The sequence below is a fragment of the Biomphalaria glabrata genome, chromosome 2 (genome assembly GCF_947242115.1).
Source record: "Biomphalaria glabrata chromosome 2, xgBioGlab47.1, whole genome shotgun sequence".
NCBI lineage: Eukaryota > Metazoa > Mollusca > Gastropoda > Planorbidae > Biomphalaria > Biomphalaria glabrata.
The window spans coordinates 47804314-47815780 of NC_074712.1; the positions used below are offsets into that span (position 1 = coordinate 47804314).

Below are 11467 nucleotides of genomic sequence, written 5' to 3' on the forward strand. Positions count from 1 at the left end.
ATCACTAAACAAAAATATTTTGAAATCAAATATTTATGATAGAGCTATTTAAAAAAATATGGTTTCAGTAAAATTAAGCAGTCCTAGAGTTTAAATTAAAGTGTGCTTAGTAACTCAGTCCTTAATCTTAGCAGTTGCTTGCCTTGTCTTAGGCGTATTAGAAAAGCTGATTATGTGCTTAAGACCCTGAACTGTCACTGAACCATCAGAAGTATTCATGCAGGCAAAAAACTATTACTATTTAAGAACAGGACATTGCATTGGTCACAAGGGATTAAAATTTGAATGAAAACAGAGCAAGGAATTTTCTAAAATGCAAGTTAATTTATCATACAGCTAACTATATTACAGAGAACAAAAGATAATGAATGCCACAAAGGGTTATTTTTTGTGTGGTTTTATTCTATACATTATATACAGGTTTTTGTCAAGAATTAACTAATTGCTCTTAAAGCCTCCTCTTTCCTCTTGTTTTCTTGTTACCTCCACCTTTTCTGACCTTTTCACCGCCCAAAGCTGCTTTTTTTCCTCTAAGCTTCTTTGGGGTCTTTTTACTCGGACGTCTTTCTTGAGTTTTAGATCTGAAATAAAGTTTAGAGCAACACAGTGAAAGGTTTAAAGTAACACAAATGAAAATAAATATTTGAGTTGACAAAATTTATACAGAACACAAGAATGCTAACTGCTACTGTTCACACAACACAAGAATGCTAACTGCTACTGTTTACACAGGTGGCGCAGTGGCTGAGCAGTAAAGGGGTTAGCTTCAGAACTGGGGGTCCCAGGTTTGAATCCTCTTGAAGACTTGGATTTTTAATTTCGGGATCTTTGGGCGCCTCTGAGTACACCCAGCTTTAACAGGTAACTGACACTTATTTGTTCACACATAGACCCTATCCATTGCCATTCTCACTGACACTTAAAGACTACATATACTTAAAGCTATTTTCACAGTTCAGTTAAAGATTGTTTAAATTGAGGCCCTTTGGTAATTGACTTAGCAAGTTCTATTTATGTCGTTTAAAGAGTATTTTATAGTTAATGGAAGTTTATCATTAATTATGTATGGCCCCTTCAAGGAGACAAGGTGCCATCTAGTTAATGGAAGTTTATGCCTACTTATAACTAACTTGAAACCTACAGAGATATTTTATTCCCCAGTTATTTGTAGATTACCTTTCTTCTTCTCTCAATGCTCTGTTTGTAGCTTTGGTGACATCAATTGTTGGAATCTTTTTGGCATTAATTTCAAGCATCTGTAACTGCTTTTCTTTCTCCTTCATCAAGTTGCCAATAGATGGTTCAAACTGCACAAAGATAATAAGACAATAAGATCTTTCAAACTAATAAAAAATTATATACATTTCAAATTACAGTTGCTAATAATTATTTTTAATGGCAATTATTTCTTGAATATTTTCTTTACCTTTCTTTTTTTGCCTGTAAATTTTGAAGGTTTTTCTTTTGGAAGCTTTTCTGTAAATTTCCCAATGGATGCTGTAGATTTATGTGCTACTGCTAAGGCTTTAGATAAGTGATCCTTGCTTGGATTCTCAGTAGGAGTTAAACCTACACCAGGAACTAAAAAAATAAAGTTAGGTTTAAACTTTGAATGCTAGACAACCAGCAGCATGTTAAGCAAAATGTTGTGTATACATTTTTCAAATACGGATTTTTAAAGGTTAATGAAAAAACAAACAAAAGGACATTATAAAAGAGTCTTAGATAAGAAGAGGACTGTCATGGAGTGATATTTCCCCTGGAATATGTGTTTGAAAATTAGGCAATAATTTAAGCAAGTTGCTGAGTGAATAAATAAGTTTCTTTTGTTTTTAATGTGTTTTTAGTTTGTTTTGTTTCATATACTGAAACAAATCTATTTTCTTTCCTAAGCCTAAGCCAAAATTAATATTAAATAAGCAGTAGCTGTGAATAACATTTTAACTACTACTTGATTCCTGGTCTGAATGTCTAAGGTAAGTACCTGATAGTAGACCAAACATAGAATCATCAAATTTTAGATTTCATGCTATAAATACATTGATCTATACTTTCCCATATATCCCATTGGGAGATATCACTTTTGATAATAAATAGATCAACTCTCCCTATTTAGTATCATTCTTCCTTCTTAGTAGATTACAATAAAAGCCAGTACAACATCTAGCAAGCCGCACATGAATCTATAACTTAACATATATAGTAATATATGATTACATCAGTATCTCCCTGAAACATTTTTCTCTTCCAGCTACCCTCCTTCTCAGAACACAAAACTAAGCTAAAGAAGTGTGGGTGATTGGTAAATAACATTATTTGTGCTGTGTGTAAGCAGACATAATTTAAAACAAGAATGCTCATATATAATAAAAGTGTGATTTTGTAAATTTGTTGAGTTTTGTTTGCAAGAAAAAATATTTTCAATTTCAATAATTTTGGTGTCATAGATTACTTTTTAGTTAAATCCTTTTTTTGAAAGAACAAATCAATTAGAGATAATACCTTTGACTTTTTGAGCTCTAGCAATGTTTCTCAATCTATGCAGCTCATTTTTAGCAACTCTTTCCTTCTTTGCTGTTTGCCTTTTAGCAAATTGATCTTCAAAAGGATCTGTGAAACAATATCAATACAACAAATGAAATTAACTTTTTTTTGGGGGGTGAGCTTTAACTCTAAATCAATACAGGAGATATGTTACTGCTGTTAATAGTGTCAATTTAGAGGTGCGCAACAACGACCAAGTACTTTTACGTTTCACTAATACTGTAATACATGTTAGGTATGTATCCTTTGGAACTAGGTAAGCTGAGTTCCTGATTTCCTCAAGGACTCAATACTGACACCTTATGCTTAGCAAAGATAATAATAATTTAATGTATAGAGATGTTAACAGACATATTGTGTGTTCTGGGTACTTTGAGAGAATGATAAACATAAAACAGCGGGGGGAAAAAAAAGCAAACTAATCTAAACAAGTCTAAGATTCGAACAGACAAATCTTAACATTCATCTTGAACATAATGAAGCACAGTGTCTGTCTGAGCTCAATGGGGAATTGAGTTCCAAACCTAAGGCATGGGTAAGCACAACTAAAAGAGCAAAGAGTCCATAGAATCCTGCAATGTCTTAGAGGCATCAGTAGAAAATAGAAATTTTGTGAAAATAGATTGAAGACAACACAAAAAAAAAAACAACCTTAAATCAAATTAATATTTCCAATTTGAGAAAGCTCTCAACTTTTAGATTTTTTAATAATCTGATTTAAAAAAGGGATAAATTATATATTTTAACCTATTGCTTTATATAATCAGAAACAATTTTTAAACAGACCTGCATTAGCTGGAACTTCGATGAGCCACTGTTTTGTATCATCATTAGCTCTTTTATAACCCCATCTGGGTTTATACTCCTAGGTTATAAAACATATTTGATCATAATAACACTATTGATAATAGTGTGTATTAAATTAAGTAGCCTAGGTGTATATGAAAGTTTGAACTGATAAGTAATCTACAATATTACCAATGAAAAAGAAAAAGATTTACCCCAGATGCTTCATCATAAACCATGCGGCTTTTCTTTTTATTTAATATTCCTTTTCCTTTAGCATATTCCTGCCATTTTGTTAAGGGTTTTTTCTTAGGCACCTGAAATGGGTGAAATTGTCATCTTAATACCAATAAACATTTATTTTGAATTTTAAACCAATCTACAGCATTAGCCAGGTACTTATATTCTAGACAATATTAGCTACACAGTTTATTAAACTCTTGAAATTTTATGGTAGTAATTTTTCTGTCCTTATTTCGTCCAGTTCTTGTTTAAACAATTCTACGTACAAAAGAATCTGATAAGCAGATAAATGTGCTTACAATTTACAAATGCATTTAATCTTTAACAACTTCAATAGCACTTATTTATAAAGGGCAGAAATGCTTAAGTTTGCCTGTGCTCACTTTACATTCCTACCAGATACCTTATCTAGCCAGTAGTAAGAAGGTATATGATTGTAAATGTTTTGTTTTCTGTATGGGTATTGTAATCATTACCTGGCAGTTTTTTTTTTAAGCTTTAAATAAGATTTATTTTTGTTGAATGTCGCAATAAACAGCTGAGTATATGTCAAAGGGCCTGTATAGGTTTTTTTATATAGCCGCTAACTTGAATTCAATTAAAATGTATGAGTTGTCCCAAATACCAACTCAAGGACATATCAAAAGTAACTGTCTTTAAAAAAATAAACAAATATCCTTCTCTCTCATTTTGTATTTGTTAAAAATGCATGTGACGACATCTACCTACTGGTTTTTCTCTTGGTAGCCACATCTTTATTTCAGGAAGCTAGGAAGAGAAAACACAATTATTTTTATCACAAGAACCAAGCACAGCAAAATATAAGATTCTAATCAACCAAAAACAAAATTTAATTAAATTATAAATAAAAGATTATTATAATATATTTTTGTAAGAAACAAGCAGTTACTGTAATGAGATAGTTGCCTTCAACTTGTTCTACTGGTAGCTGAAAAATAAATAAATTTTGATTGAATAGATAAATAAATCAAAAGATAAATTTTAATAAGCTTAAAAAAAAAAGGCCACCTTGAAACAGAGGAGCGAAAATCATATACAGGCAAAAACCAAAAGGCGGGCGACCCAAAGACAGACCCTGAATGCGATGGATTGATGATGTAGAAGAATATCTGCAACAGCTTGGGGTTAGGGCATGGAGACGAAAGGCCCAGGAAAGATCTGAAAGGAAGGATGTGTTGAAGCAGGCCAGAGCCCTCCATGGGCTGTAGCGCCACTGGGATGGATAAAAAAAAAAGGTAAAGGCGGTGCAGTGACTGAGGTAAAGCGCTTGGCTTCTAAACTGGGGGATTTTTTATTTTGGAATCTTTGGGCACCTCTGAGTCCACCCAGCTCTTAATGTTTACATGATATGGTTGGGGAAAAGTAAAGGCAGTTGGTCATTGTGCTGGTCACAAGACACCATTGTTAACTGTGGGCCACAGAAACTGATGACCATTACATCATCTGCCCTATAGATTGCAAGGTCTGAAAGGGGAACTTTACTTTACTAAAAAAAGGTAAGCTTACTTATACAATGTATTACATTTCTGAAGTTGATGAAATAGGTTACTGTACAAATAATAATTAAAATAAATGTTAATAGTGACTGACAGCTTTCCATTTACAGTACACAATCAAATAAACTTTAATTTATTAAAAATGACATGTTGCAATACAATATATGCTAGAACTTAATGAACACCAACAGGGTTTGACTGCAGAAAGTTTTTACAAATGTGTGTTTCTGCACATTCTATACAAAGTACAATAATTTTCCATATCGTAGTTCATTAAGTTTTAAGTAAAAAAGAAATACATCTAATTATTTAGTTATTATTAATATTTATTTAATTACTGACCTGCCACAGGGAATTAAACAGAACTTGTGTTGCATCTCTGCTTATTCTTTTTAATACAGTTTCTGTGTTTTGTCTAAATATAAAATAGTAAACAGTAAAAGAATCTAATACTAATACAGGGCACCTAATTTTATAACAATATAAACACATCTGTTTGTACTAAATTTGTTTCACATTACTGTACAATTCTATGTCTCTATTATATAATACTACACCTAAAACTAGCTCCAGCAGAGGCTCAGCAAAAGTGCTTGTTATTTCAATGACATAGTACCAAAAGAGGAACAACAGTCATGCCCATGCCATGACTCGCCATGAGTGTAATTAGTAAGCAATTGCCTCAGTGTTTTGATTGAGTATAGTAATAGTGTAATAGAATTAAATAGTATACTAGAAAATTAGAACTAGTTACTTAAGTCATTAACACTAATAGTCACTAGTGTCACTACTACATTAAATAACACACTTGAGTCTTACTTAACTAGATTATTCTTTTCTAGTAACTATATAGAACTAGATTTTAGATCTAGATGTAGTTATATTCTAGATCTTGATCATCTGGACTTTGAGACTCAGACTGAGTCTATTACTACTAATTAGACTCTAGACTAGAGTTGACTAGAGTCACTAGACTACTGAATCTAATGACTAGATCTACTCAGCAGTCATTATCATCTAGTTCAGTTCAGTATGTGAATTTCACTGAATGTGTGTATCAATATTTTTATAATATGCTAGATTCTAGATCTATCATGTGACATGGGCCTGGGGATGACACTAGTCTCTACTCACTACTGTTCACTTATTATCACTACACTACTACACTATCTCTATCATTATCATTGAGTATCAACTATCATTAGCATTGACTATAATCAGTATCGTGAATAACACTTTTTACAATAACAGACGGTATACCTAACAACAGACTCATCAGACTGTCACTATCAATTATTCATTATTCAATATCAATTAAGTCAAAATCAATCATGACTAGTCACTAGAACTAGAATAAAGTGCGAAGTTCGAGCAGCCCCGATTTGTCAAGAGGTTCGAACAGTTCACTTTTTATTGCTAAAACTTTTTTATTTGAATGAAATGAATGTTTACCAAATTACTACTATATTGCTACTGCGCATGCACCTTTTTTCTTTACTTCCGACACATACTATTTATTCCTTTTCCTTGTAAAGGCTAAGTTCATGGTGAGGTCAAACTCAGGAGGTGTTTTTTTTACTACCCGGTAGTGAAGGAAATGGGTAATGGGCTTAAGGCTATTTTTAAGTCTGATTGCTCATCAACTTAAAGTTAAAGAGACTATTTGAAGTTGTGGAGGGTGGGAAATGGTGCAATGGATGGTGTTCTTGCGCTAGAGTAAAAATAAAATGACTTTATAGTGAAAATTAAATATTAAAACATGTTTTTAGATATATTTTCTTTGATCTGTTCGAACCTTCCATCAACCCATTCGAGCTTACTAACTGGGGAAAAATCAGCTCGAGGTACGCTTGGCGATACCTACTCTACACCACTTTGAACTCATATTTAATTTTAACCAAGCCTAGTGATACATTAAATTTTTTATAGAAAAAAGGATGAGGAATTCAGAGATATCATCAGTTTTTTCATAGGTCAGACAGTTAAGGTGCTATACTATAAAAATCCAAACGTGAAAATTGCTGCCTGCAGGCTTAATAATTTCGAACTTTACTATTATACGACAGTATAGAGGAGGCTCTTATAGTTTGAACACCCCATCGGATTCTCCTTTCTAAACGGGTCGCTTTTTTTTGTTTGTAATTCATTTGTTTTTATGTTTGGAGCTAAAATCGACGATTCGGGACTGAACATGTCCAATTTTAGATAAGTTCTGGTAATTTTGTTCCGTTTTTCCAAAGCAGATGGCAGTTATTTAGATTCTCGGTAACCATGTATGTTAAGCTGTTGTTTTAACCTCCCCCGGCAATTCATACCCATATAAGGGATGAAGGCTATATCATGAGCCTGTTTGATCGTAGGCTGATGGGCATATCAAAATAAGCTTCCAAACATCTTTAGAAAGACATTCCAATCACATTTATACCGTTAGCTGTTAAATAAAATTAAAAAAGGGGGTGTCCAAACAAATAATAATGAATTCAGCTCATTCTCCTTTTTGAACACAGCAAAATCGTATTAAGAAATATTATTGGGATTAATAAATCTATGATTTTTTCAATGAATAAACATGACCTAGATAGAGATATCTAGAATATATAACTTATGAATGAAAGAAAAAGTGTGGGCTGCTAATTTGAAGCCAGAGACCATGCCCACTGCATGTGATCACGCAAGATAAGCTGGCGGTAAGGAGAGGTATACACTCAGCGAGTAGTGTCACAAACTATCCAACAGGCAGTGGAGGGAAGGGGGAGAGAGTCATGAAAAGAATTATGAGCATCTATGGGAGGGAGGGGATGTTAAGGTGTCACAAAACGAACATCCAAATTATGAAAACAAGAAGAGCTCTAGGGTCCTTGGATGGGAGTTAAAAGAAAGACAGAGAGAAAATACAAGTAGCCTAGTAGAAAATATCATGTTTATTAAATTAAAATAATTAATTTATAGCTCTATAATCTATATAAATTTATTTCTGTCTGTTTCTACACATAGATTATATAGGTATTTAAATAAATAAACTATACACGATATATATATATATATATAGAAATAGAGAGAGTATATGAGGAAATAGACTATAAATACATATTGCAAAATTGAATCTACTTCTTTTACTACAATCTAAATAATTTTTAAGTAACACCGATATAATTTATTAGCAATTACATAGTGGTGTTCAACACCGGTGCTCACTGTTCAACTAAAGGAGAAAGCCCAAAAACTGCGTTCAAAATAGGAGCATGAAGTGACCTAATTTATTTTAAAATAAAATCTTGACTATGGGTGGTAATACAAAGGAACACAACTATTTTTATAGTCCTTTAGTTGCAGAATAAGAATCTGCTTTCAGTTTTTTTGTAAGTTAAACCTTCACCAAATAAAAAAATAAAATAAAAAATTGACCTAGTTCCCGAAAGTCGGTGTTCAGTTATAAGAATCTACCATAGATACTAACTAGTAACTAGATTTAGATCTAGATTCTAGACTAGACTAGAGAGTAGAGACTACTAGTACTACTAGATCTAGTAGTACTAGAGTAGACTTGAGTAGAGTCTACCAGTGTCGCCAGTGATCAGTCGACTTACAGTGACTTACTCAGTCTTACTTAACTTAGTCTTAGTCACTTAATGACTTAGACTTATGATTATCATCATCATTCATCATCATGACTTATGACATTGACTCTGACAGTTGTCACAGTTTTAATTTTAATTATGAGTAAGTGACTAGTCGACTTTGTGTTACCTGAATTCTTTAAGATCATGGACCACATTAGAAGACATTAACAATCCTTCGTCAATGTCTATTAACGCAGCATTTTCGACTGTTGTGCTAGGAATAGATGGAGATGTAGTGAGAATACTATCAACTACTGTTTGTTTGCTTGCCATGCTGTTTCTAAATATTCGACTATCACTGATAAAATGAAAGCGGAAGAGGTACACATATAACAGGACTGTTGCCAACTTTAAATGAATGAATAGAAAATATATAAACATACATATAGGTCAGGGGTGTCCAAGCTTATGGTTTTTAACTTCTAATTCAGATTGTGACCTCCGTGACAAAGGTGTTCAGATGCGCCACTTAAAATTTTACAAGTTTCAATCCTTGATAGCAGGGGCGGACTGGCTATATGGGCATTCGGGCAAATGCCCGGTGGGCTGGTACCAAATGGGCCGGTCTGGTCGTGACCAGAGAACTTTTTTTTTCAATTAAGACAACTTTTAAAAAAAAGTGACAGCAGCAAGAAAGTGATGTTCGAGTTTTTTTTTTTTTTGTTTGTTTTTTTTTACAATTAATTTTGTTTAAAATTCAACTAGAATATCAAAAACTTTACACTATACTTATTATCATTTGCAAAACGTCAGACCGTAATGTTTTGTTATGTATGAACGCCATGGACTTCAGCACTGCTTTGATGTCTTCGAGGTTGTGTTTGGCCTGATCATTTTGCTGGTTGGCATGTACAAACTTCTGCTTAGTTCGAAGTCATTAAAGACGTAAATTCTTATAATAATGAACTGGTTTTATATCATCATCATCAAACTCCATTAGAGTGAGGGCTTGAGAGGCTCAAATCCTCTCTTGCAAAAGCCCTGGACAGAAACCCTGCTGTCTTGCGTAGTGCATAAATGTCGCCATACAGGTCGAGAATTTTGGGTTTCCCAGACCTGTCGAGACGGAAATCAGCAAGTCTGGGGCAGTCAAACAGACTATGAGGCATGGTTTCCTCTTCTTCCCCGCAGCGGGGGCACCGTGAATCAAAATTTGGCCATAGCCGCGAGAAATATGAGCCAACAGGACAGTGGCCTGTCCTGCACTGTGCTATAATAGCTTGCTCAGGCCTGGACAGCCTCCACCACGGGGAAGTGCGGTCAGGGCGCCTCATGCGCTCCCAGACTCCACGGGCTTTTTGGGACTTGTCCCAGCACTCAAACCACTTTCCATTTCTGTTTTTTCTATTATAGCCAGGGCTTGATAAAAGCTTACAGCCTGATCAGTGGGTGGAATTTGCCCTCCCTGGTGGGAGAAAGAGTCTGCAAGTGTGTTGCCAGTCACACCTATGTGACTCGGTACCCACTGCATTATTACAGGGGTGCCATAGCGTTGTTTAATGTTATGTGAAGCCATGATGACAGTGTTGATATTGGGGGGCCATGGTCCGGGGCTTTGCAAAGCCTGTAGTACAGATTTTGAGTCAGTGACCACAACAATCTGTGTTGCCCTCAAATGTTTCTCGCCGAGTTGAGAGTCAATGACTTTTAAGGCTTCACAGACTGCCATGGTCTCCGCACCAAAACTGCAAACACTACCACATGGTCCAAAGATTTTGACTAAGAGCCAAGAAAGTCGATGTAGGCTCCATAGCCTGCTCTTCCAGAATCTATTGATGCCGACCCATCAGTGTATGTAAAAATAGCACTGGGCTTGAAGGTATTAATGGTCTCCAGAGCTAGGATTTGAAGGTCGTTAGATGAACGGCTTTGCTTAGTGGCATTAGGGTCTACTAATTTCAAGCGTATGTCTGGGGTCGTTGGGCGACACCAAGGGGGAAGGGGATGAAAGCGTTGAATGTTTTGTCGGTTGGTGGAGAGGCCAGCTTCATCAGATAGTCTAGTGGCACGATGCATAAAAGACTGCATCTGGATACGTCTTCTGCATCTCCAACCATCCACTAGTTTTCTAGCTGGGAGGTATTCATCCAGCCTTTTATACCGCTCGTAGCAGGTCAGTACTGACCTTTCCCTCCTAAGGTTTAGTGGACCTATATTAGCCATTATTTCAGCCGCATTTACTGGACTAGTCCTAAAGGTTCCACAGACAAATCTTAGTGATTGGGACTGTATTTTATCAAGTTGTTCAAGAGCAGTCCTAGAGCCATAAATTTGCACATGTAGGCTGTAGTCTATCTGTGATCGGACTGCTCCTAAATACAGGGATCGGAGCATGTCTGCTAGGGCTCCCCACTTCGTGGATGCCAGCTTCCGCACAATGCAAAGTTTCCCCGAGGCCTTTCTTACAACATCCTGGATGTGCTCACACATTTTTAGTTTGCGATCTAAAGTTACACCAAGGTACTTGGGTAGCTTTTCCATGCTGAGAGCCACTCCGTTGAGGGAGAGCCGGAAAGGTTGCCCGAGAATGCCAGTCCCGAGCGTGAACAGAGAATAGATCGTCTTGGAGGTGTTTATTTCTAGCCTCCATTTTTGTGTGTATGAGCAGATCGTATGGAGATCTTCTTGTAGCACTTTTTGTATGGAGGTTGCGCTCCTTCCGGATTTCCAAAGGACAATATCATCAGCATATAGCAGCTTTTGGCATTTTAGCTGAGCCGGTGGGTCATTTATGAAGGCCGTGAAAAGGGCGCATGA

General features: G+C 35.3%; 1 protein-coding gene across 1 annotated transcript; it reads right to left on the reverse strand.

Annotated features, from left to right (window-relative positions):
* Positions 1-381: 381 nt before the first annotated feature.
* Positions 382-9040, reverse strand: LOC106060067 (ribosome biogenesis regulatory protein homolog). The gene is made up of 10 exons (XM_056020981.1): positions 8838-9040; positions 5433-5505; positions 4484-4522; positions 4303-4341; positions 3546-3647; positions 3331-3409; positions 2503-2610; positions 1427-1581; positions 1177-1307; positions 382-581 (listed from the first exon to the last, which is right to left on the reverse strand). Exons 1-10 carry the CDS (start codon positions 8981-8983, stop codon positions 449-451), a joined length of 1005 nt encoding a protein of 334 aa, XP_055876956.1. The 5' UTR covers positions 8984-9040; the 3' UTR covers positions 382-448.
* Positions 9041-11467: the final 2427 nt, after the last annotated feature.